The 27,847-nt window shown below is 37.7% G+C and overlaps 2 protein-coding genes across 2 annotated transcripts; both read right to left on the reverse strand.

The window, feature by feature from the left end:
* Positions 1-8,115: 8,115 nt before the first annotated feature.
* On the reverse strand, positions 8,116-8,895 carry LOC145642711 (uncharacterized). The gene has a single exon (XM_081693884.1). It carries the CDS (start codon positions 8,893-8,895, stop codon positions 8,116-8,118), a length of 780 nt encoding a protein of 259 aa, XP_081550010.1.
* A 4,245-nt stretch (positions 8,896-13,140) lies between these two features.
* On the reverse strand, positions 13,141-14,989 carry LOC145555797 (uncharacterized). Its single transcript, XM_081617519.1, has 4 exons — positions 14,542-14,989; positions 13,951-14,421; positions 13,563-13,854; positions 13,141-13,451 (listed from the first exon to the last, which is right to left on the reverse strand). Exons 2-4 carry the CDS (start codon positions 13,951-13,953, stop codon positions 13,270-13,272), a joined length of 477 nt encoding a protein of 158 aa, XP_081473645.1. The 5' UTR covers positions 13,954-14,421; positions 14,542-14,989; the 3' UTR covers positions 13,141-13,269.
* Positions 14,990-27,847: the final 12,858 nt, after the last annotated feature.

A 27,847-nucleotide genomic window follows, 5' to 3' on the forward strand; every position in this document is an offset into this window, starting at 1 on the left:
CAAAAGAGGGAGGAGGGTCAGGGTGAGTCCTGTAGGAAGTCACTCGATTTCTCTGAGGCTCCTGTAGATCTGGTTACTGAGATTGGCGAGGGGAGTGATGTGGCTCCAACTAAGCCCAGATCTAAGAGGGAAAGGCCACCACCCAACGTTCGTTCTTCGAGGAAGGCGGCGCGTGTTGCTTTAAGATGGATGTGTGGCCTTCCTGACCACGAGTTCATTGTGCTTTCATCTGATGAGGAACCACCCTCCGCCTCTTGTTTTGTCCATGTTGTGAAGTGTTATGTGAGGTGGATGAACCCTAGTGTTCAACCCTCTGAGTGACTGCTCTCGTAATGGTTCCTAACCCTAACTTATTCCTATAATTATTTGAGTCCCTCTTATTGGATGCTTGTGTATGCTAGTCAATTGATCTGGTGTTTGTGTGTGATTGTGTGCTGGTTATTTGTTGGTTGATAAGTCCCTATTTAATGCTTCATTTTGGCTGTGGAATTATTTTGTTTGTGGGTTTTTTTTGGTTGATTGATTATTGTTGTTGGAGTATGGAATATGATTCTTTTGGATGGTGGATAATCTGTTGGATCTGGTGTATTTTTGGCTTGATTCTGTTTGTGGGTTTTGTTGGTTGATTGATTATTGTTGTTTGATGGATTATGGACAGAATATTGGGTTATGTTGTGGGTTAATGGCCTATATTGTGGTTGTTGTTGGATTATTGTGTTTGAATTAGTTATGACCTTTAAGGGAATATGATTGATGGATGATGAGGCTATTTTGGCTTGTGTGTTGCATACTTGCATATAATGTTCTTAATGATCTTTTTTGTAGAGAACACTGTGAATTCCTTATTGTAGAACCACTTAATGTGAGTCCCTGATTGTTGCCTGTTGTAGACACCAAATTTTGATCCCCTATTTTCCATAATTTTTTTTGACATTCAATTAACTAATAAATTTTGTAATTTCATAATTATAATAACAAAATTTAATTTTGCTAACAACAACCGCAATAATTAGACATAAGAGACAAGTTCAAGTAGTGTTTACTTATAATTTTGGAGTATACAAAACTCTTACAATTTGTACTCCTAATTTACGAACAAAACACGAGGCTAATTTGTAGCATAACTCGAACCTTGTACACTCCGTGCCGGAAACTTCAAATCATCATTTATTCATGATTATGAAAATCATTAACGCCATTAGTAGCACCACTAACGCCATAATCAAAGCTAAATATAAATTTAGCACTCGAAAATGCTCGTCGAACGAAGACAGAGCTTGATGGTTTTTGTTGCCGGGAGCCATGGAAACCGAAGAGGAAATGTAATACCCCGTATTTTCATACATATTTTATAATTAATTAATTAAGAATTATTTTATAAAAAGGGTATTTTAGTAATTTCATTATTTTATAATATTTGAATTTTAGCGCCAAATATAAGTATTTAATCATTTGAATAATTAATTATTTTTGAATTTCTAAATTAATAATATAGGTTTAATTATCTTTTTAAGGTCGGTCCATATTTTACTAACTATTTCAAGAGAAATATTTAATATACATTATGTATTTAACTAATTTTGATATTATCTAAAATATTTATTTATTTAATTATTTAATTATTATTGATTGTTATCACTTTAGTTTGTTAATTATTATATTTTAAATTATCCTCTAATTTTCTTCTTCATTATCTCATTTTGTTCATATCTTTCTTCTCCCAACCATATGTATATCCATTTAAATTTTCTTATCTTTTAACCCAACTATTAATCTAGACTTAATTTGATTCAAGTACCTTAACAACCCCAAAAAACTTATCACATTTTCTAGTAATCATATCACACCTTAAAATCTATCCTTTCTACACCCTAGCCTATAAATACCCCTTCATACCTCTCACATTATTCACACCAATTCTCTTCTTTTCTTCTCCTCAATTTTACACAAATCATCCCGTTTATCTTTGAAGCCAATTTTCGGGCACTTCTGCTCAGTTTTTGGGGTATGGACGTTTCTCAAAAAGTTGTTCCTCTCGAAAATTTCTTGAGGTTAGGCTCAAGAATCACTCAATTCAAAGCTATATAAAAGGAGTTATAGCCTTTGCAAGTTTTGTCTATTATTTCCTATGCAAATCCAATTTTTCTCTTTTCCTTGGTTTCTTATCTTTTCTTCTTCTCTTCTCTTATTCAATTATTATTATTTTTATTATGGGGGATTTATAAAAATTATTATGAGTAGTTTTAATTATATAAAATCATATTTTTATGATGTTTATGAGAAATTAATTAAAAGGTTCATGTACATATAGTTGGGGGTTTTTAATTATTTGTTAACCTTATATTGATTAAGGTTATATTTATTTGTAGGGTGTGTTCGACCAAGATTCTTGAGGTTCTTTTGGTGTGTATAGCTAAGCAAGGATCAAGGTACGTTAGGTGGCTAGATACCTTTGAAAGTGATTGGTTTGAATAACATGTTTTGTATGATTTGATTGGTGATTTTGAAATAAATCATGTTTGGAGGTATTGATAAAAGTATTTTGGTTTTTAAATGATGTTTTAAATGGTTTGAATTACTTATCGTGTTTAAATAAATGATTTGATTTTTAAAAGGTTTGTTGAATTAAATAAAATGTTTTTCAAGGAAGAGTTATTGATTTTGGAAAGCTATTAATATGAGATTTTATTCTCAAGTATTTATTTTAAATGTTTTGATTTCGAAAGTATGTGGACTTATCAAAAAGGAGTTTGAATTATATTGGATTATTTGTTGGATCTTAAAAGGATTTATTGAACCATTGAATTATTATTATTATTAATGTTTTATAAGCATGTTGGTAATCCTACTATGCGGATTTGGTTTATTGATAAGGCCTTGGACTTTGTATGACCGAGTCTTTCCTCAAGAATAGCCTTGTAATATAAGGAGACTAGCTTGGGGGGTGTGCACACTTGGGTGAGGAACTGGGTTTAAAGAAATTGGTTCAAAAAGGAATTGGATTTTTAAAGGAATTGGTTTATCAATTATTTTGAATGTTGAATCATTGGAATTGGTTTTGAATCATGAGTTTTGGAATTAGTGGGTTATTTATTGGAATCGATTTTAAAAGCATGTTTGCAAATAAATTGAGTTTACATTATCTTGCACTTATCGTACTTAGCATATTTTGCTAATCTGTATTTCCTATTTGTTTTGGTTCCCCCTGTTTACCGTGATGGTAAGCAGTGTTGACTATTTTCAGGTGGAGTCATGAATGAGCATATGGGAGTCCCGGGATTTGCTTCACCAAGTTTAGGAATGTTGGTCTTGTCTTTATTTAGAGTACTCATAACAATGTTACTATTTTCATAAGTATTAATAAAAGAAAGTTGAGTTTCCGCTGCAAGTTTTTGTTATTGAGTTAAGTATTTTGAGTAGCCTTGCGTAATCACGCGGCGGTAATACGCTCAAGTTTATCTCTACGGTATAATTATACGTATTATACTGGTATTTCCGTAGAGGGAGATTTGGGGTGTTACAGGAAAAGGCAAGAGGTGTGTTTTTTGAGTAAAGGGTGATTTCGGATAAGGGAAATCTCCCTTTTATAAGGTATAAATCTTATCCGTATTTTTGTCATATCCCAATTGTGTAATCGTTTAGTCTAATAATAGTAGTAAGTTTATCTTTTAGAAATAACATAAAATAAAAACAATGTTGTTACCAGTGACATATGTAATAATCATGTCGTTTGACATATCCTGGTCAATAGTATCAAATTTTGACCCTTTAATATGTACATTTTTAAAACCGTGATCGTTTCTAAAGTATCACTTTCTAACCCCGGATAAAAGTTTAGTACTAACTGATTTGATGTATCCTATTGCTATTATTATTATTCTAATATTTTTAATCATCTTTTTTATTTAAAAAAAAAAAAAAGGAAATACAAAGCACAAAAGACGATTTACTGATTTAGCATATTTTGGTAAGTGGAAAAACATGCATTCATGCATGCATACAAACCAATTCCAATGCATTGCATGCATTGTAATACGGCTACTCCCCCATACTTGCATTTTTTTTGTTTTTGTTTTTGTTTTTTTTTTTTATTTATTATTTTTTATCTTTGTTTAACCCCTTAATTCAACTTGTTAATTTCCACCATTTTCTGTTAAGACCGTACTACTACATCATTTATTTGATCTCTTTCCTTCCTTTCAACTTCCCACCAAAACACCATTACCACTATACCTTCATGAGTCATCTTTTCTCTGTTTCATACACTCAGAAATAACGAGTGTAAGTATGCATGTTATTTCTCTTCCGGGTTAATGATGACAATATTTGACAGTGAAAGAGTGGCTCTAAGCAAAGATACCTCTGCCATTACCACTCATTTGATATGTCAAATCTCTACAGAAAAAGAAAATGGTAAGCCATGGTTGTAATTTAGCAACGAGAATCAGAAAATGGTGTGATACGACAATACGTTGTATCACTGAGCTGTATTTCTTCCCAAATGTTAAGGTGATATGACTATCCACAATCAATGGCAAACAACTTTTTTTTTTTCCTTGTTATTTTCTGATAAATGGGTTGTGTAAAATAGTCGTATTTTGCTATGGTAAGTTTAATATACGAAGAGTAAGTACACTCTTCAAAGGAAAGTAGTACCAATTAACCATTGTATTCAAATTATATTAGTGCTTTTAATTATTTTTAGTCATTAATAATATTGTATTTTGTTCAGTCAATAGTAATTAAGTTTTACATGAAGTAGTAGGCTATTCTATTTGTCCTCTACCTCATTAAGACGATTTTTGGTTATAATTTCTACCTAACTCTTGTATTCGTACGTATTTATTTCGTATAACAATATATTCTTTGTATTTTTTATTTTAGCTCCCATTTGCTCCCATATATATACCACCCCACTCTTCACGAAAGGGACAGAAAAAAAATATTAATGAGAATAGTTAAAGGAAAAAAAAAACCATAAAAGAAGTATAAATTATTTCAGCATTATTATTAGACTAAAAAAAAAAAAGCAATCAAAATTTTTTTATTTTCCGTAAAAAAAAAAAAAAAAAAAAATATTGTAGAAAGACTTGGCCTATTTTTAATTCGATCGTTTTGACACTATCACGCTACTCTTACTAACTCCTCAAGATAGCTACTCAAAGTCAAAGGTAATATTTTCTTTCTTTTTATTTGTGATTTCATATTATTTTTACATACATGTACTAATTTTTCTACTTTTGTGTGTTCCATAACCTCCTAGGGCACTATACGTGCCGGTTTCCTAATTTGGAAACCAAGTAGAATTTGACCGACCGCGAGCGAGTTTGAGAGTGAGTATACATGGTTTGTTTGATTTTTCTTTTCTTGTATGTATCATCATTATGTAGAGTATGAAATGGAAGCAATGATAAATTGATAATTGTACAAAATGCATAAGGAAGCTCCAAAGAATGAATAATGGAATTCTAGCAAGATTGCATTTTCGACCACTTTATTTTATTATGTAAAAAAAATCGTTATTTATTATAAAATTAAGAAATAAAATTTTTACAGTAAGCTTATGTACTTAGGAGTGTATGAGACTTGGAATTTCATAAAAATAAATTTTAACCAATCCACAAAAAATCAGACATGAAGACATAGTAACACCACAAATTTCTTACTACAGGTCTGTCTATTTGCCAATTTTCGACCAATATCCTTTTTTAATAATAAAATTTGAATTGACTATCTAGAAAGAAGATTACTTAAGCTTTGTAAGTTGGGGTCACAAGTTCCCATAGGATAAATACTCTATTTTTTATGATTTTTACAAAACAAGGTATCAAAATGATAAACTGATTTGAGGCTGTTTTCCCCAACCAAGCATACTCTTTTTATTTGGCATATCAAATGACTTCTAAAAAGGGATAATTTTATACAGAGAATTTATATGATTGTCCTTAACATACCATTAAAAGGATCATGCCAATTTCGAAGTACTTTGACCATTATCACCCAATTCCCCATGAACGTCCCAAACTGGAGTGTTTTTAAAGAAAATTCATTATCTTCTATTTCAACATTTAGATGAATCCCAATTTTTGATATGTTATATAACACTTGAAGACATTTCCAAAGACCTATCATATGCTCAAATACGACTGTTAGAACATGAGTTATGGTGTCCGAAATATTAGAGACACTTTAAACCCTTAAGCTTTTTAAGGAAAAATGGAATGAACATTATTATATAATTTGTGTCACCCTATTATGTATACCTCTGGTTTTTTTAAGTCATTTGAGGAATTTATAAATTACTCATGTCTCAAGTTGATATTAATCCAAAAAAGATTGTATCACTTTAAGATTAACACTTTTTTTTTTATTTTACAAAAAAGTCTTCTTCATCCTATGGCTATATGAAAGGAGCATTATAAATAATTCATTTAGTTTGGAATAGAATGTCTTATAATTTTTAAATAAATCTTTTTTAAGTTTTAATTCCATCATCGTTCGGAAGAGCAAAATTTCCTTATGCATTTCTTAATAAAGAGACAACTAACTTTTAATTAAGCAAAATATGGTCTTGCATGCTTATATAATTTCATTAATAAAATAAATCTTTCGAGTTGTGGTTTATGGCTTATATTTAAAAAAGAGGGTTAAGTTGAATATTCAATCATGATAGGTTATAAGATGATCTATTTGCCGCAGAGAATTATACTTTTAAAGTTTTATTATCTCTGATAGATCGCTTACTTAATCTAACATGATTAAGGTTTTCAACATATACTACCTATCATTTAGATTTAAGCCATATAGAATGTCCATTCTGCGTAAGTCAATTTCATACAATCTAAACACATTTCCTTCATATTTTTCTCAATTCATACCAAATAAAATTCCTTTTTTAGCACACTCAAATAAGCCCACACAATCTCTTTTTGGAAGTTGGTCAACCCTAAATAAAGTCGTTAATTGAAACGCATATTACAAACAAAATCATTCTCCTCAAAGAAACTCCTATGGTGTCGCTGATTCTAGTGACTTCCTCAACCTTGATAAATTGACCTCCACCTTGAAAGCAAGATTGCTCAACCTCATTCAAATGACCCTATATGGATCGACCACCTCTCCTAAAAAAAATATAAACTTTCTTGAAACCTCATATGAAATTTCGACCATGTATAAATGTACGTTCGTAAGAACTACGTAGGGTTTTGATCCGGGAGTGGATTCAAATCCCACAATGAACGGTACGTAGTGCAACTTTAATGCTCAAACCCACCATATATCGTAAGGTTTAATTCACTTTTATTTTACATTTGAGTGTGATTGACAATGTGGAAATTTTCATGTTTTTATGCATTAGTTTAAGGAAAAGTATGTGAATAATCATAACCAATTAACAACGTATTAGTAAGAGCCTGTTCGTTAGAACAGAGGAAGAGACGAGTTCCAAAAGTTCGATCTTCCTAACTTATACCCCGTACCTAGATCTCTGATTTTCCTAAGACCATACTTATATAGTGCCTCATCTAATGGAGTCAATGTCCTTTTCTATTTGAAAACGATCATAAACAAAAAGACCGTCTCTATTCTGGCAAAAATAGAGTTGCGACTCTAATTTTTATTTTTTTAGTCAAATTATCGACTTACGTGGGATTTGACTTCTAATTTTAATTAATCAAGAAAAATGGGTACCACACCTGTGTAGTACTCAGTATAAAGTCCTTTTTTTTTCTGAGTATCATGTTATTGTGTAATCCATATGATGAAGGGACTCCAATGAATTACAATTTGAACAAGTATGTTGCTCCATCAATCACAATGAAGTGATTGTTGTTGAGGTAAACTTGTTTGAGTTGTTGTATTCAACACACTATTATTCCTCTGATGGATTATTTTGATTTCACCATAATTCCTTGTTCATTCCAATCAAAATGTGGCTACAAAAAGCCTATTACATGAGCACTAGAACTTACACATCACTGCCTTACTGGGATATGACAACCTAAAACACAAAATACACCTAATAGCCTATTCATTACCATTTAAAAAGATTTTTTTTAAAAAAAAGACTTTAGATGGTTATGTGTGGCAGTATATGCTGATGTCCTGTACTCTGGTCTAATCTGCATCCACCTCCATGTCTTCTGCTGCTTCTTGATTCCGTTCTGATGCTAGCCTAAACATTGTGTTCAAGTACCCTACAGCCTCTAGCACTATGTCCTTTTGAACATGCACTTGATATGGAAGAATGCCTAGATTTTCAAGTTTTTTCTTGTTCATGTGTGGAATTTTGTACCTATTCCCACCTAGTGCCTTCAGTATTTTGATCATGCATCTCTGTAGAGTGACCCATATGTACTTATTGATCACTTTTGGTTTGAATGTATTGTAAGAGTCAATCACCTTCTCAACTAGCTCACCAAGATTTTTAGGGAAAGATTGATATTGTAGGGACTGGATAGAACTAAACAGACCTAAATCCAACACATTTAGATAAGGAGATTGAGCTGGTTGGAACACAAATTGAATATTAAATCCATTGGCTATTGTTGCTGCAACAAACTCATCATCTCTTGGTATTTGATGTGGCCTTGCATTCTCCCATTGGATGACAATATTCTTAGGTAGACTTTTAGGCCATTTATCCATAATTGCTGGTATTACTTTGTTAAGCAACATATCTCTGATGACCTCCCTGTTCACATTCTGGAGTGCCTTTGTAACCATTGTACCTGCTGCTCTGTTCTTGCTTGACTTCTTTGCTCTGTCTTTGACTGTGAATGGGAAAATCTCATACTTTCCATCATGTAAAAGTTCCCCATTGATGCCATATATTGGCTTTCCAATAATTTCCATGAACATAGCCTTTAACTTGAATCTTCTTGACTGTTGTGCCATGTATGGATCTTCTTCACTTGGAAGGAGATAAAATCTCCTCTTTTTTAGGGTTCAAGTAGAACCATTTCTCAGCTATGTGAATGACATAACTCATGTCTTCAAAAGTGGGAACCTCATTTCCTTCAACTGGGTTTATATGACTTAGAACCCACTTCATTCTAGCTATCTTGTGATCTGCTGTCAGTGCTGGTTTGCAACTTGCTGTGTGTGTTCTTAGCCTTCCCCTTTTCTTCAAATATTGCAGAGTAACATGAGAAATTTTGAGTGCTGCTGCATAGGACCTTTCTATCTGCCTTAAATAAAGAGGGACTGATTGTAGGAACTCATTTGTAAATTCCCTTGGCTTTAGACCTGTCCTGCCATACTTTTTAGTCCTGACATCAATCATATTCCCTTCTGCCATTTGTTTTTTTTTTTTTTTTTTTTTTTTTTTAAATTTTTTTACTTTTTATGTTTGTGAATATTCTAGTGATTGTTGATTTGTTCACTTTGAATTGTGTTGAAAGTTGCATTTTGTATCCTCTTGGCAAAGCACCATCTTGCATCTTCATCAACATTGTATCAACAATCTCTCTTCTCTGGTACATGGTAAGTTGTTTTCTGTTGATTGTGTTTGTTGCATGTTCTATTTCTTGATGGATGGTCTCTTCATGACCTGCCCCAACCGTTTCTGGAGTTCCTTCTTCTTGCTGCATGTTTTCCTTTTCAGAGTCATAGTACTCTGTGTCTTGGTCTTGAATTTGTTCTTCCTCTTTAAAGTACAATTCTGCCATCTCTTCCTCTGTCAGTAATCCATCAACATCATAGTACTGAGAGTCATCAAAATTTTCCATTGTGGAGTCCTTTTTTTTTTCAGGTTGTTGATGATGTTGTAGGGGTGGCAGATCAAGGTTTTTGTGAAGATGAAGCTGCCCTACACTTTTGTGTACATAAAGAACGAACCAAAGCAGTCTTGAAGATGGTGGATATCCTTGTGCAGCACTATTGTAATCTAGGTTGTAATTTTTTGGGTTAATATGGGCTAATTTCAGAAATTAGGTGCTAACTTTTGGGGTAAACATTTCATGGATTTGGTTAAACATTTGGTTGGTGTAATTAATACTTTGAACTTTCAAAGCTTTTTGACAATGGAGGCTTCCTTTTATAACCCTCATAAATGATGTATGATGGCTGTTTAAATGGCGGACAAAAATTAAATGCATGCTTTTTTTTAAAGGTGGAGGGAATTTTAACCCCACCTTAAAATTCAAATTGTTTGAAATTTTGGTGAAAAAATGGGAGAGAATCAGATTTCCTACCAAAGAAATCTGATTTTTCCCACCAAAGCAAATGGGGGGACCATTCTCTCTCTCTCCTCTACCTTTATTTAATTGCATGTTACTCTCCCTTAATCAATGCCCTCCTCTACCATGCTTTTTCAATATATTTACATAATTGCCACCAGATTAACAACAATTCGTTTATCAAACTTGTATTTGTCGGTAAATTAATGTTACACCAAAATTAATCAAGTATCAAAACTACAATCTCTAAATAATCTAGCATTATTCCAAGTTCTAACTCCAAAAATCAATATTACACACAACACAAAAAACCCATTATATAGATATAATGTACTTTATCAATCTCCAATTAGAAAACAGTCAGGTACATACTCCATCAAGGCATCAATTATCAATAAAAAAATCTCCAACAAGTAAGACTATTCCTCCACAATCAATTATCCAATAATATATATCAACTCTCGAAAAATATGCCAAACAAATTCAAGAAAGTTCTCCAAGGGATTCTTGGCGCAAAAGACAAAGCAAAGATGGGCACCTACCTGGGCTGCCCCATGGATATGGACGGAAGATCTTCAACCAGCTTTATGGGCATCGTTGAAAGAGTTGCTGCCAAGCTCTCTTCATGGAAGTTTTTAAATCTCTCACAAGCAGGGAATATTGTGCTTATTAATGGGGTCTTATTGCAATGATCAGCCATATCCTTAGCTCCTACATTATCCCAAAAAAAATTCTTAAAAAACATCCACCATCTTTCAAATTTTGGTGGTCCTCTTCTGCTGACAAACGGCCTATTTACTGGAAAAGTTCCGAAATTCTTAAGCAACACAAGTTTGATGGGGGGTTAGGACTAAGGAATGTGACTGCCCTCAATCAGACTTTGGTATTCAAACAAGCTTGGCGTATTGTAGGCGTCGTTCGAAGTGCGCCTACATTAAAAACATGTGTGAATATGCTTGGCACTCATAGGAAGTGGGAATTGACATTACGATTAGGGACAAATAAAGTAGGGAGCCGCCAACAAGTTTTTAAGGAACTTGTAAACCGTTCACGGATCATAAAAAGGCAACCACGATAAGGGACAACGATAGGCAACAACGATTGACCCGTGAAGGTTACACCCCATTCATAATCCATGAGATTACTAACTCCATATGGTTCGGAACCACGAAAGGAGGATCGGGGATGATGGTACGAAGTGAGTCATAGAGTCACATTCTCCCGTATTGGCCTCTACTCGATTCTTATATTGAAAAGCATTCATGTGATCTCAAAGGCATACAAACAATAATTCAATTCGCTCCAAACTATTATTTAACTAAATTGGTTTAATATTAATGCACACATAATTCTAAAATATTGGTGATCACTTCAATTAATAATAAGATTAAAAAGGATCCTAAACCGGTTGTCCAAATTATCTTATTAAGCGTGATTTTCAATTACATATTCCCTTTAAACATGCAATATGGTGATCAATAAAAATAATAGAACAACATTAATATTAAAACCAATTTAATCACAATTCCAACAACATAAAATCGTTAGAAAAATAATAAAAACAAAAGGAGCATGACTCTTACTTTGATTCTGTTTGTTTGCGACTACAAAATAATAAACGAGTTAGTAACTTCAAGGAAATAATAAAACAATAATTAAATTAAATTAAATTAAGTAAAGTTGATTTTGGGGCCAAACCCTCAAACAATTCTACCTTTCACGCCTTGGCTTAAGGATGAAACCACGAGTGAAGTATGGACTCCTTTGAGTACTTGAAGAAGGAATTTTGAAGTAGAAAAGGGTAGGCTAGTGTTTAGGCTAAAGCATAGAAGAGAGAAAATAAAAATAAGAGAATTACTCGGTGCCCCGTACATCAGAAATGAGGGGGTATTTATAGGGAAAATGTGCTGAGGGAGCACACGGAACCCTAAAATGATAAAAACCCTAAAAAAGTATCCCGTGACACGGCAAACTATACCGTGACACGGGAAGCTTCACCGTCAGACGGCACACTTTCCCGTGACACGGTTCATTTTTGGTGTGACGCGGGAAATTTTCAGAAAACGGGATAGAAAACGCATTAAGGGTTTACGCGGAAAAGACACGGAATATCCCGTGTCACGGCAGACCTCCCGTGTCACGGGAAATCCCACCGTCAGACGGGAAGGATTCCCGTGACACGGTAGGTACCTGCCGTGGCGCGGGAAATTCCAGCATGTTTTTCCGTCTAAATACATTTTTAACCCTAATTTCATTCGGCATTTTAAGTGCCGATTAATAATTTCGGGCCTTTTCTGACTTATTATTATTTGGGCTAAAATAAGGAAATAATTAAATAAAAATAAATAAAAGGTTTAGGCCAAAAATAAATAATAAAACAATAAAATAAAAAGGTTTGGGCTAAAATTAATTAATAAGTTTGGGCTGAAATTTAAACTATGCTTTTACCAAACATCAAGACTAATCCATGGACTGTTCAAAAATATGAATTTAATAAAATACGATTTTTTTAAGCACTCTCGGGATTAAATACTAAACCCGACCAATAGTGGCGGTGAAAGGTTGTTCATCATCGGGTTTGGTTTTGGGGAGACATTTTTAGGTGTCTACAGAAGCCCCCACTTTGACTGAGTTTGTAGAAACGTCAGTTTCGAAAACGATAGTCAAAGTAGCCGATAGGGACGGAGAATGATTTAAGACGTTCTGCGAGCCTAAATCACTCTGTATACGCCGATACCTGCAGAAAAATGTTAATTCCACCAAAGTTATCAGAATCGGGATTCTACTTTGAATCGGAAGAGGGGGGTAGAATCGGATCGTAGAATCGAATCTTAGAATCGACCGATTCCACAAATTTTGCAAAAATCTGAAATTATACCCAACTGTTTCACTTTTTTACTCATTTTTTAAGTAAATCATGATATTAAATTCATTTTTTTAAACATTTAGTGCAATAAAATGACGATATTGTCAAATTTAACTATCTACAACAAAATTCATTAATGATAAAGATGTTCAGAATAGTGCAAAAGTACTAATTAGTTGTGATTACACATTTACACTTCATTCTTACAATTATAATTGAAATTAATTAATAGTCGTCAAAGCCAAAACTACCACCATCTACAGCATCACTTCCTGTGGTAGTTCCTCCAATATCGGTATCGTCGACTACTCCAAAATCATCCAAATCAATTTCATTAGAGCCAATAATAGTTGCAGCTTCAGCATGATCATCATCATCACTCAATGTTTGAACTTCAACCACATTTTCTATGAAAAAAAAACAAAAAAAAGGAAAGATAAAAACGAGAAGTTTAATATATTAGGAGACTAGGAGTTTTAGAAATTAGAATGAAAGGAAATATTAGTAAAGATACATACCTTGTAATTCTCTGTACAAGCTTTCATTCTCATCTCGTGTTGCTTGTCTAGTAAATCTTCTAGCTGCTCTATCAAGTTCATTTAACCATTCTCCACCCGTCGGAAGAACAGGGTCCTCTGTTTCAGCAATCCATTCTTCATCAGATTGCAATTCATCCAGAATTATAGGCTGTTGTATTATTGACTTGCTTGCTCGTTTCTCTTGTCTACGCTTCAACTTCAGATTATACATCACGAAAACAAGATCATTCATTCTTTGTTGATGCAAGCGATTTCTCTTTTTTGTATGCACCTGTTATTATCAAATATCAATTAAAAAATCAGAACATAAACCCCATTTATATTATTCATGAATGTATAACAAGAATTAGATAGTAAAGCTTTTTACCATCTCAAACGCACTCCAATTACGCTCACAACCAGAAGAGCTGCAAGTTAAACTCAAAATTCTTACTGCAAAGCTTTTCAACTCTGGACATTCATCTCCATACGACTCCCACCAATCAGCTGAATAGAATAAGTAAGTTAGGAAAATTTTCAATTTTATGAATTATAATATGAAATGATTGACAAATGACAACCTGGACTTTTTTTTGTTCTAGTCATAATAGTTGTAGATAGCCCAAAAAGACCTCTCGCATTTTTGAAAGCATCCATTTGCAAATCGATCATCATTCTTTCATCGGGGTCGGGAACCATTCTTTGTAGACAACTATATAATCCTATTTTAATTTCTGCATTAGCTTGAAAATTAGGACTATACTGAAATTGAGGGTTTAAAAAATAGGCAGCGGCTTGTAAGGGTCTGTGCATTTGATCGACCCAACGCTCATCAACAATATCCAAGATAGGCTGGTAGCTAAATGAAAAGGAAACAAATAAAACAAATATGTAAGTGGTATAAGAATAAGAAGTAACTAAATTGCAAATACAATTTGTAAATGTAAGTAAACTGAATTACAAAATAAGACAAACTTACTTTCTTTCCACATTATTAAAATTTTCCTTGATTTGATTTTTTGCTTGTGTCATTGCTTCATAAATGAATCCCATCGCCGGGTTTTCATCGGAATCCACCATACGTAAAACTTTCACAAGTGGTAGGGCGCCCTTCAAACATGTTACAACGCTTTGCCAAAACCCTCGAGTATCCAAAACAATTCTTTGTATATTTTTCCCTTCGACTGATTTAGCAAACTTACTCGATCTCCACTTATCAGATGCAAACATAGCCAACAATGGTCCTTTATGTTCATTTAAACACCTCAAAGTCAGGTATGAAGTTGCAAATCTAGTGACACTAGGCCTAATAAGCTCTTTGCCTTTTGTAAACTCTCTCATCCATGTGAGGACTAAGGTTCTAGAGTATATGAAAGTCGTTACCTTCCTAGCCTTTGCAATAGTTAAACTATGAACCTTGATTTTTTTTATCTAAATCCTCCAACATTAAGTAAATACAATGGGCAGCACATGGTGACCAAAATAACTTCTTATTTCCATCAATTTTTCACCGGCAGCTTTATAGTTCGCAGCATTGTCGGTGACAACTTGCACAACATTCTCTTCACCAACTTGTTCAACAACAACATCTAACATCTCAAGGACCTTTTCTGCTGTCTTAGAGATGTCTGATGTATCAACAGAGGAAAGAAAAACAGAACCTTTAGGGCTATTAACCAAAAAGTTACAAATAGATCGTCTTTTTCTATCACTCCACCCATCTGACATTATTGTGCAACCTGTTTTTTTCCATTGTTCCTTAAATTCCTCAAGCATATTCATCACATTCGTCACTTCTTTGTTTAAAAATTTAACTCTAATTTCATTGAAGCTTGGAGGTTTAAGTCCAATCCCATACTTAGCAATTTTTTCAACCATGATTGGGAATTCAGGATTATTTACAGCATTAAAGGGAATGGCACTAGTGTAGAAAAAACGAGCTATTTGTTGGCAAACCTCTTCTCTTTCTTCCTTCTTAAATTTTTGGTTAAGGGTTGTTTGTTGTCCTGGTTTTCTATAAACAAAAGAATCCATTTTACCCCAATGATGGTTCGATTATCCCCGAACGTGGGCCGCAGATGATTCACAATTTTAAGTCGATTATCCGAGCCTATTAGGTGCTTAAAATGCCGAAAGATAGACTTTGATGCTTGCTAGGGGTAAAATGGTAATTTCAGTCCCCTTTAAGTACCAGTTAGAATATTCCGCGTAATTCCAGCGAAAAATAACTGTCCAATTTATGCAAAAAAACGTGCAACTTCAGTCAAAATGTCAGAATATTCGCAAAATAACTGTACCAAAACCGCCGTGTCACAAAAACATTCCCGTGACACGGCAAGGGCCCCCCGTCACGCGGATCTTCTTCCTGTGACACGGCAAAGGGGTCCCATGTCGTGGGAATCAAATGGCTGAAAAATGGTCAAAAAGCCTCTTTGACCGGTCAAAGCTTGTGCACCACACAAAAATCGGACCGTTACGTGGGAACAGGGTCCGTTGCACGGGATTTTTTTAATTTTAAATATCAACATTTTTTCTCATTTTGGCCATTCTCTTTCTCGCTCGATTCTCATCCAAACAGCTCAAATTTTTTTTTTTTGGTTTGCCGTGCCTCGTCGTCTGCTCACCGGCGCTCGGTTTTTCTTCCCGTCGGCCAGCGTTCTTAACCGTGTCACGGCGGTTTGCTTCCTCTTTCTCTTTTTTTGTTTTATTTTATTTTTTTCTGCGACTTGCTGCTGCTTTTATCGCTACTGCCTACTGCTGTTGCTGTTGCTGTTTACCGCCTGAGGTTGCCGTCACAGTCACCGGAGCTCCGTCGCCTCTCAAGCTCACCGTGACACGGACTGACTCACCGTGACACGTCATCCAGCCACCGAGCCGCGGCCAATCTCAACCGTGTCACGGCGGCTGCGCGGATTTTCGAAATTTTTCGAGCTTTTGGAGCTCAAATCTTCACCAATTTTGCTCTAATTTTCTGCTACTTTCCCCATTTTCAACCCTCTACAAGGATCTATGTAAGTTCCTCTTAATTTGTGCCTCGAATTTGCTTCAAAAGTAATTTCATGAAAAACCCTTAAAAATCAATTTGGGGATTTTTTATTTTGAGGTTTTATGTTGAAATTCTTGCCATGATTTTACTTGTATATGTATGTATGTGTGTTTGTGAGAAATTTGAGACAAAAATTGCATGATTTGATGAAGAATTGAGCAAATCACCATTTTTGCGTACTACTTTGTGAAATGATGTTCATGTTACTTCTTTGTACTTGAAATGGTGAAAAAATGGTGGTAAACCTTGTGAAATATTTCATGATGTGTTGATTCATTGTTTTTGTGCAACTTCGAAGTATTTTGCGTATGTACTATATTGTCATGGAGAACATAGTATCATGCGACTAGGAGAACTGTAGTATTAGTTTGTCATGGAGAAACTAAATACCATAATTTTGCCAATTTTTAGCCTGGAGGTAAAAATTTAGCGTACAATTCGATAAATAACTAAATAACTTAGGAAATGATGCTAAGTATTTAGATCTTTATTTTTATAAAAATGCAACTTGAATTAAATGTCTTAGGAAATGATGCTAAGCATTTAGATTTTTATAATAGCATGCCTAGGCGACGAGATTGCGATCTTTCAAACCATGGCCGGCGTCGGGCTTTTCGGGAGGACACTCCCACTATTCCTGAGGGCATGGACGACGATGCTTTAGAGTCCGAGCCTCGGGCATCCACGAGTAGAGGTAGGTGGGTTCCACCTCCGTGGACTCCAGACCAGTTGGTTTTCTGCCGTGAAAACCATGTCTCTCATCGCCCACTCTCCGGCATAGTCGATGGCACGCTTCGCCACCACGGTTCTGGAGCCGGTGATTTGATCCCTCGACTTCACCAAATCATTACGAGGGATCCTGCTACGAACGCCCTATGGGAATCGGCTGGTTTAGTAGATTTCTATACGGCGGTCGTAGGGTTTCGCAGCCCCCGGGGTTGCGGTGCGACGGTCGTTCGCGCATTGTTGGAGTATTTCTGGGATACTACCAACACTTTTCATTTTGCTTGGGGGGAGATGACGGTGACCCCTCTAGACTTCAGTATGATCAGCGGGCAGCGCTTCACCGACCGGGCTGTAGCTCAGATGTCCGATCTATCTTGGGGATCGGCTGAGGCAGCTAATTTGTTGGGTCCGATCGTTCAGCATATCAGGATCTGACCAGTGTCTCGAGGTGGTCCTAGGAGCGGACGATCGGAGCTGGCTTCAGTTTTAGCTCGTGGCTTCGACATGGAGGATACGTCGGCTGAGCAGCAAGTGCGGATCTTTATCCTGATCCTGATTTCTATGACCCTTTCTCCTAATAGGAGTTCACGCGTACTCCTTTGCTACCTCTCAGCTTTGGTCAGGATCCATGAGATAGGATCCTATAGCTGGGCCAGCCTTGGATACGCCGATCTTCTCTTATCGCTACGTCATGGCTGTCGGCAGCTGAATGACGAGTCTCCCATCACCGTCTATGGTATGTGGAGAGTCGTAGAGGTGATGATCTTTCCCCTTTTTGTTTCACTTTAATTTGTTCGACTCATGTGCTAAAGATTACTTTTCATCGCAGCTATGGTTCTACGAGTACTTCCCAGGCTTGGCTCCTCGCCGGCGTCGTGGAGCGGTCCATGATTTCCCTGTCGGGGCCAGCTGGCGTGATCGAGGAGAGTCGCGGGTGGAGTCCGTCCCTGCACTGCGTGGGCTGCTACGCCGAGGCACCTCTTCTGTCGGCGTAAGAATCAGTTTTGTTGGTGTTATTTTCCCTCTGACGTTGTTTCCGTTGTTTCACGCCGACTTTTTATGGTTTTCAGGTTACCATTGATGTCCAGTATCGTCCTTGGGCCGGGATGACTGATCTACCTGAGGCCTTGCGTCTTTCAGCGCATCGCACCATTTTGGTTGGTATCGGACGCTTTGTCTGGTATTTGGGGGAGCGAGTCGTTCGTCAGCATAGCGACGATCGCTTTGTGGTGCCCTCATCTCCACCAGAGTCAATGCTGGACTCACGCTTGATCAGAGAGTTGATCAATTGGGGAGAGCGCTATACTTTTCCATGGCAGGAGCTTGTACACATGGAGAGTGACTATGCGCGGGACTTGCTTCCCTCTCTGGCTCCTCCACCCCGTCTTCCTGAGGTATGATTTCTTTTGAGGATCTTCTTTACTAGTCTTTGTTTTAAATAGTCGAATAACTTGATTATTCGATCATATTTTCAGACGACTATTCGCCCTGTGGGGAGGATCGAGATTCCTCCTCAGTCTGTTCGCTATCCAGGGCCGATTGGTATCACCGAGGACCATATTGCTGACGCGCCAGAGGGTTACAGACAGGCGCAGGAGTCTCTACCCGAGGTCTTTGAGCCGGTGAGTTTTCTTTGATGCAATATTCATCCTTTTAACACTGCTTGTTACTGACTTTTCTTTGTTTTATCCTCAGCCTAACCGCCCGGAGATGATGGGACTCATGAAGCTGGTTGACGCCCTGAAGTATTGCATCATCAAGCTTCGGCGTGGTGCGAGTTGTCGGAGCTCTAGCGACGTTCTTGAGGTATCATTCATTTTTTTACTTCTACCATTTGTTTTATTTTGCATTGTTGACACCTTATGATTTTGTATCTTTCAGGAGCGACGGAGGTCCCGCTCGCGCTCGAGGCATAGAGGCTCGGACGAGGAGGAGCTTGGTCGTGGTAGACGATCTTCTGAGATTCACCGGCGTTCTCACTCTCAGCGAGAGCCTCAGACTACTCAGCCATTTCAGGAGGCTCAGTGGCAGCAGCCTCATTCTTCCCAGCGTTTTCCGAGCCAGAGTCAGGGGAAGCGGCAGTCGTTTTCACAGCCTCCACAACCTGAGCTTGGGTCTGTTTTGACTCCCTTAGATCCTGGTTCATTTTCAGCTCCATTGTCCGGGATTCCTCCACCGGTGTCGGGCTTGTTCTTAGTTCCGATGTGTGGGACGATGCCTTCACCGACGATTCCAGTGTCTTTGGGCCAGTCTACACCGTTTTTCGGCTGGACGGGTCCTGCCTTGAGTTTGACTACTGCTGGAGTCACAGGGACTAGTAGGGACACTACTCCCCGTACTCGGATGGTGGAGGGACTCTTCGGCTCACCATTCCCATATTCGCAGGGCGGAGATGATACTGATTCTGGCTCTAGAGACTTTTGACCGAGGGTTTTTATTTGTATATACTCTGATGACATTTTGACATGTTTATTTATTACGACTCTTTTGTACATAGTTTATGTATTTATTATTGTGTGTTAGTGTGTGCTTGAGACTCATTGTGTGTGATCGTGTATTTATTAATGACGCGACAAAAAATATAAGTGGAGTAATGGAGGGTACTGACCTTCCCCAAAAGAAAAGAAAATAAAAAGACAAGCAAAAATAAATAAAATGATAAGGAAATAAAATACTAAAGTGAGGAATAAATAAAATTACCTTCTCCAAAAAAAGAAATAAAAAGACAAGCGAAAATAAAATGATAAAGAAATAAAATATTAAAGTGATGAATTAATAAATAAATAAAATTACCTTCCCCAAAAGAAAAAGAAATAAAAAGACAAGCAAAAATAAATAAAATGATAAAGAAATAAAATATTAAAGTGATGAATAAATAAATAAATAAATAGAACAAAGATAATAATAAAAAAAATAGAGATAAAAAAGTTGAGAATTTTATTAGAAATAAAACTCTCATAAAACTGAAAAATAAACGGTGAAGATAAAATTCTATAAAAAAAATCCAGATAGATACGGGAAAAGATGAAAAAAGAAAACGCGTGGGATGCCGTGACACGGCACTGTTCACCGTGTCACGGCAGAACTTGCCGTGTCGCGGCAAAAGTTCCCGTGACACGGTAGGACTTGCCGTGTCACGGTACGCGTATTACTTAGCGGTGTGTTTTACGCGTATGAAAAGATAAATTCTGGGCAGTTTCGAGCGCTTTTGCTATAAAATAAGACCAGTTTATTCATGATATGCATAATTACGAAACACAAAATAATTTAGAATTTCATATTTCAATAATCATATCTCAGAATTTTGATAATACATTGCGTGACTGGTCTTATTCTTTGACCAATGCTGAAAAAAGAGAGTTAGAATTATTTCATGTCAGGGGTTTGCTAGCCCTGCGACATGTAGCTATTGAACATGATTTTCTTAGGGCAGCGTTAGATTATTGGAGTCCAGAAACACACTGTTTTAAATTTGATTATGATGAAATATGTCCCCTGCCGGAGGAATTCGGTGCAATCTTTGGATTTCCTGCTAGAAATCTTGTTGCCATGCCTACCCTACGTGAATATTATTACCAAGATTTTGAACGCCATCTGAATCTAACGGATCTAGATTTAAATAGAATTGTTTGTGGTAATGAAGTAGACTTAGAAAAACTTGCTAATTTATATTTTAATCGCCCTATCTCTGAGTCTTATCATGTATATCGTAGAAGGGCATATATTTTTTTGCATGTTTAGCAAGCTTTTATTTGCAAACGGTAGGGTAGGACATGCTTGTCTAGCGTCTGTGCTTGAGCATGTCGAATCTGGAAGATCTTCTATGCCGACGTGCCTTGGAGAAACATTTCGTGGCCTTAACGAGGCAAAAGCTGACCGGAAAGCTATCAGGAAGGGCTCTCTGGTACTACTGCAGGTAAAAATACGCTCCGAGTAGCCCCCGTGACACAAAACAGGCACCGTGTCGTATCTGCCGTGACACGGTGAAACCTGCCGTGTCACGGGAATCTGCTAATTTTTTTTTTTCGACTGATTTTTTTCTCTTTCTTTTTTGCAGATTTGGTTGATGGAGTGTTTGGAACTATTCGAAGCCCCCGACGATGTTGAAAAATATGGCCATAACGACCTAGTCCGCAGGAAAAAGAATTACTCTGCGAACATGTCGTATGAAGATTGGAAAAATTTCTTTGCAAAGAGGGAATTTTCCATTCGTTGGGTGGTGCCTTGGTGGAGGCTTACTAGGATGGTTGGCACGAATGATACTCCATATTGCCGTGTTCCTAGTATCTCAAAACTGACCTTTTATTGCCCTTCTCGACTGATGCGGCAGTATGGACTTGAACAAGTAATTCCACGCTATAACGATAGTCCTCGTGAAGTATCGTTGCATGAAAGTAACGTTCACAAGTATGAGACTTATTGGATTGGAAGACCTTTGTGGACCGTTTCTGCAAGCGACCAAGCCCCTCCTCCTTTATCTAGTGCATACAAGGCATGGTTGAACCCTAGAAGTAGGAGGGAACGATTTGGATCACGCAAGTCTGATGTGAAGAGTCGTCTTGGAAATAAGAAAGCTCCTCCTAAAGATTGTCTAGGTCCGAGAACACAAGGGATTGAGTTTAAGACTCCTACAATGCCAAGAAAGAAGAATTATGTGAAAGGAAATGGTAAAGAAAAGATGGTCTACAGGGAGAAACAACCGAAAAAATTCAAGAATGGTGAAAGGGGTGAAAGTTCGACTAGGGGTGTGACGGTTCGGGCTACGAAAGACACATTAATGGTGAAGTCCGACCTAATTGACCAAGAGAAGGATGTACTTAAAGAGAAGAGAGATTAGATCAATAGTGCTTTGCTTTTTATGATTTATAATTTTTAAAATAAGGCATATGATGCCAATACTTGTAGTCGCATTTATTTTAATAATAATAGCACATTTATTTCAGCCTTAAAAAATAAAAATTACAATGACTTTTATTTATTATTTATTTATCCGACTCAAGGAGTCGGACGCAATGGAAGAACGAAAATAAAAAAAACTCGAACAAACAATGAATTCGCAACAAATGCGTCACAAAAAAAAAACGGAAAACCTGAAATTCCACCGTGTCACGGTGAAAAATCCCGTGACACGTTACAAATTCCCGCGTCACGACAATTTTCCCCTTTTTTTTTTTTTTTTTGCGCTCAGGGCCACCGTGCCACGGTGAACAGCACCGTGACACGGTGGAATGTCCCGTGTCGCGACAATTTCCTTTTTTTTTTTGTCGTGACGCATTGCTGAACTGACGCGCATATTTGATCAACAGAGGGAGGATTTTTATTTTTTTTAAAGTGGTCGGTCCCCCTTGAGGGGTTGCCTATGTATCCTAAAAAGGAATCAGGCCAAACGTAGCTCTATTGGGTCGTGAACCCATGCGACTAGGCATAGAATTTCTTGAGTTGATCCAAGTTGGTTAAATTGTGGAAATCATTACCGTCCATGACTACCAATTGTGCCGCTCCGCCAGACAAGATGGCTTTAACAATGTACGGGCCTGACCAATTTGGTCTGAATTTTCCTCTTGTATCTAACACATTTTTACGAAGTGCCTTAAGCACTAGGTCACCCTCTTTGATGTTCCTGGTCTTGACTTTTTTATTAAAATGTAGCGCCATACGCTGTTGGTAGGTTTGGACATGATGCAAAGCTGCCAAGCGTTTTTCATCAAGTAAGACCAGTTCATCGTATCTTGCTCTAATTAATCCAGTCGACTTCATCTAGTTGGCTTTCCAATGCGATTCGAAGAGAAGGGATTTCGAGCTCGATTGGTTGTACAGCTTCAACTCCATAGACCAAAGAGAAAGGGGTAGCCCCCGTTGATGTACGAACAGAGGTTCGATAACCCCAAAGGGCGAAATGTAGCTTACTTGGCCAATCCTTGTAATTTTCTGTCATCTTTTCGATGATAGTTTTCACATTTTTGTTGGCAAATTCGACTGCACCATTTGTTTGTGGTCTGTAAGGTGATGATCGGTGATGCTTGATATGATATTTCTATAATAATTCCGCGCATTCGGCTTGGAAATGTGTTCCATTGTCACTGATCATCTCATGTGGTACCCCATAGCGGCATATGATATTTCTCTCAATGAATTGAGCTACATGTTTCGCTGTCAGCTTAGCATATGAGGCTGCTTCGACCCATTTGGTGAAATAGTCGATTGCTACGAGAATGAATTCATGCCCCCCTTGTCCTGGTGGTGTTATTTTTCCAATGATGTCAATGCCCCAAGTGGAGAAAGGCCATGGAGAAGTATACGTGTAGAGAAGCGAAGGTGGAACATGCTGTAAGTTTGCGTAGACTTGACACTTCATACATTTCTTGACGTATTCGTGACAATCTCTCTCCATAGTAGTCCAATAGTAACCTTGTCGTTGAATCTTTTGGACTAACATCTTTGCATTCATGTGCGTTCCACATATACCGGCATGAAGGTTTTCCATGGTTTTATGTGCTTCTTTCTTGGCTATGCATAAGAGATTTCTTCCCATTGCAGTTCTCTTGTGGAGTTCTCCCCTGATGAGCACATACTGTGAGGCCAGGAGCCTCAGAGCACGGCGTGCCCTTTTATCAGTATTAGGAGGGTATTCTCCTCTTGTCACATAATTAAGGATGTCTGTATACCATGGATCTTCATCTTCTTCCTGTGGTTCTTGTTCATCGTCCAGTGCGTGAACATAAGCCGGCTCATATCTTCTTTCTATGGTCAGTGGCATTCTGATCGTATCAGTTGGAATACGCACCATTGATGCTAATTTAGCTAGTGCGTCGGCGAATTGGTTTTCTTCTCTTGGCAAATACGTATATTCCACTTCATCTAGTTGCTCCGTGAGAGTTTCTAAATGAGCTTGATATGTAGCGAGACTTTCACTTCTAACTTTCCATCTCTTGGATATTTGATTAATGATTAGTGAAGAATCACCATAGATTCTGAGTTTCTTAATTCCCAAGGCGACAGCTGTTTCTAACCCCAAAATGCATGCTTCATATTCTGCGGCATTGTTGGTGACATCAAAGTCGAGCTTCATGGAAATTGGGATGTGCTCTTCATTGGGTGATACAAGCAAGACTCCTACACCACATCCTTTTTGGTTTGAAGCTCCATCGAAATAGAGTGTCCAGCTATCATCTTCAGTCATGAGTAAATCTTCGTCAGGGAAATCGTACTCATCTTCTTCTTTTTCAGCTTCTTCTAGCGGAAAGTCTACTAAGAAGTCAGAAACCGTAGAACCTTTGATGGCTTTTTATGGCACAAATCTCAAGTCAAACTGAGCAAGATTGACTATCCACCTTGATAATCTGCCATTGAGTGTTGCTTTTTCGAACAAGTATTTGAGAGGATCCATCTTGGACACGACATGCACTGTATGAGTGAGCATGTAATGTCTTAGTTTCTGTGCAGCCCTTACAAGTGCGAGACACAACTTCTCAAGTGGTGTGTATCGCGTCTCATATCCTTGAATTTCTTACTCAAGTAATAGATTGCATTCTCCTTGCTTTCGATCTCTTGTGCTAGCATTGCCCCCATCGTTTCTCTTGTGACCGTAAGGTAGAGTCGAAGAGGAAAGTCAGGTATTGCTGGCGCTAGCACGGGTGGGTTTGCCAAATACTCTTTAATTTTGTCGAAAACCTTTTGTCAATCGTCATCCCATGTGACTGGGACATTTTTCTTGAGCTTCTTGAATATAGGTTCACATATCGCTGTGAGCTTTGATATGAATCTACTTATATACTGCAACCTTCCAATGAAACCTCGAATTTCCTTCTCATTTTTGGGTGGTGGCATGGCCATGATTGCCTTTAATTTTGTAGGATCTATTTCAATCCCTCGAGAACTGATCACGTATCCAAGTAACTTGCCTGACGTGACTCCGAATGCGCATTTTGCTGGATTTAATCTCATGTTGTACTTGCGGAGTCTTTCAAAGAACTTGCGAAGTGCAATAATATGGCCTGGGTGATCTTTAGACTTAACGATCATATCATCGACATAGACCTCCACCTCTTTGTGCATCATGTCATGTAACAATGCTGTAGCTGCTCTTTGGTAGGTGGCACCCACGTTTTTCAACCCGAATGGCATTACCGTATAGCATTTTGTACCCCATTGCGTGATGAATGTGGTTTTCTCCATGTCTTCTTCGGCCATCAATACCTGATTATATCTGGCGTAACCATCCATGAATGACAGGAGTGCATGGTTTGCTGTATTATCGACCAGAATGTCAATGTGAGGTAGAGGGAACCCATCTTTTGGGCTTGCCTTATTGAGATCCCTGTAATCAACACGCATTCTTACCCTTCCATCCTTCTTTGGAACTGGAACCACATTTTCTATCCATTCTGGATATTTGGACACTCTGATGAAACCTGCGGCCAACTGCTTCCTGATTTCTTCCTTAATTTTGAGAGCCACATCGGGTTTCATACGGCGCAACTTTTGTTTGATAGGCTTCATACCTGGAATGAGTGGTATTGTATGCTGAGCTATATCCCTGTCAATTCCTGGCATGTCTTGGTATGACCAAGCAAATACATCAACAAATTCACTAAGCAAGTTAATTAGCTCTTTGCGTTCATCTTGACTTAGTGTTAATCCAATTTTTACGTATCATTGGAAATGTTAACTGTTTCTGTATCTTCGATAACTGCTGTTTTATTTTCATGTTCTTCCATTGCTTTTATTATTTCTTTGTCATTTTTATCATTAGCAAAGCAATATTGATCAGGGCTAGGGGAATGACACGCATCGTAAGCAAAGGTACTCATTTTATTGAATTCATTGGCTAATACATCAAGAGAGGCAAGGTCGGCTGCGACCTCACCGGAATTATTAGGACTATAAAGAGAGGACTCAACAAGGGACTCAGGATTGAACTCTATAGCAGAAAGAGGGTCGGCCTCAGACTCTAAGGACTCGTCTACATACTTAGACTCAGACTCGGACTCGGACCCAGACGACTCAGACTCATCAAACATAGGACCTTCGCCAGCGGTTATTTCCAACTTCTCTCCACTTGGCGTAGTGATCCTCAATGTCTTGCGCCATCCCCTTGAAATGTTGTCAGCTTGGACGAATAACTCGGAGGGGTCAAAATCCTTGTTTGCTATGACATCTTGAACTAGCTCGGAGTCATCATTGCGGACCGACTTAAACTCATTCTTCTCCAACCCAAAAAGGAGGTTGATTCCTAAATCATCAGAGTTCGGGCTAACTGGCTTCTCGGTTGTGAAGAGCTCTTCGTCTTCATCAACGAAGTCACAATCGAGGAACACCTCGAATCCTGGTTCACGGATCCCATCATGGACGAATGGCTCGGGGAATTCATAGCATGGGAAGTCTTCCCCTTCTTTGATGTACTGGCCATTGAGGGTGAACGGATATGGATCCATGGCCATTTTCGTCTTCGTGATTCGAGCATTATTGCGAGCCTTCATCTTTAATAAAGCTTGTTTCAGATCTTCTTTTGTTGGCTTGAATCCCAAGCCAAAAGTATCCTTCTTGAGTGCACCGGGATGGCCCCAAGATTCAGCCAATTTCTTCTTGAGTCCAAGGGTCATTCCAGGGAAATGAACTTGCTTCTTCAGAATGGCATTGATATTGGTGTTTGAATAGGGATCGAAGTCGAGATGGCCCTTTTCCTCCTCTTCAATCACGAGAACATCATCAAGTGAAAACCCCCAAAGATCTTCATCTTCTTCGTCATGTTCAACATGGACGATAGGAGTATCAATAACTTGAATGCGCATAGGATAAGCATCAATAGTAATCGGAACCCCTCCAACTATGGCTTTCACTTTCTGGTGCAGCGATGATGGAATCGCCTTTAGCTCATGAAGCCAAGGGCGTCCTAACAACATATTGAAAGAGGCCTTAATGTCTACCACCTGAAATTTGGTGTGACGTTCAATGGCCCCAGTAGTTATATTCAGTATGATAGTACCCACGGCTTGACGGCGAGTATTATCATAAGCGCGAATCCCTTGAGTGGAGGGAGTCAGTTCTTCATTTTTTATGCCTAACTTCTTTGCAGTACAGAGTGGGCACACATTGATTGCAGAGCCATTATCAACCAGGCTCATAGGAACATTCATCTGCCTACACACCACAGTGAGGTGTAAGGCCTTATTATGTTGGTCCCCTTCTGGGGGCAGATCCTTATCAGAAAACGAAATCAGATTGCTAGTACTTGGCAATTCAGTAGTGAGAAAGTTGACCAGTCCTTGAGGAGTCATGTCATCATCAACTCCTATTTTCACCAGAGCATTCATCACAGCCTTTCGATGCTCATGGGAAGTGGCCAAAAGCTTCCATACGTTCATCTCCACCTTGGTCTTTTGTAGTTGTTTGACCACATCGCTGTTCACAGGGTCGATGGGATCAACTATCGGATGTGATTGTGGTGGAGGTGGAGGTGGATTAGGTTGTTGCAACCGTCCACTTCTGGTGAGAACCTTGACCTCAAAGTCCC

The sequence above is a fragment of the Chenopodium album genome, chromosome 8 (genome assembly GCF_948465745.1).
Source record: "Chenopodium album chromosome 8, dcCheAlbu1.1, whole genome shotgun sequence".
Taxonomy (NCBI): Eukaryota; Viridiplantae; Streptophyta; class Magnoliopsida; order Caryophyllales; family Amaranthaceae; genus Chenopodium; species Chenopodium album.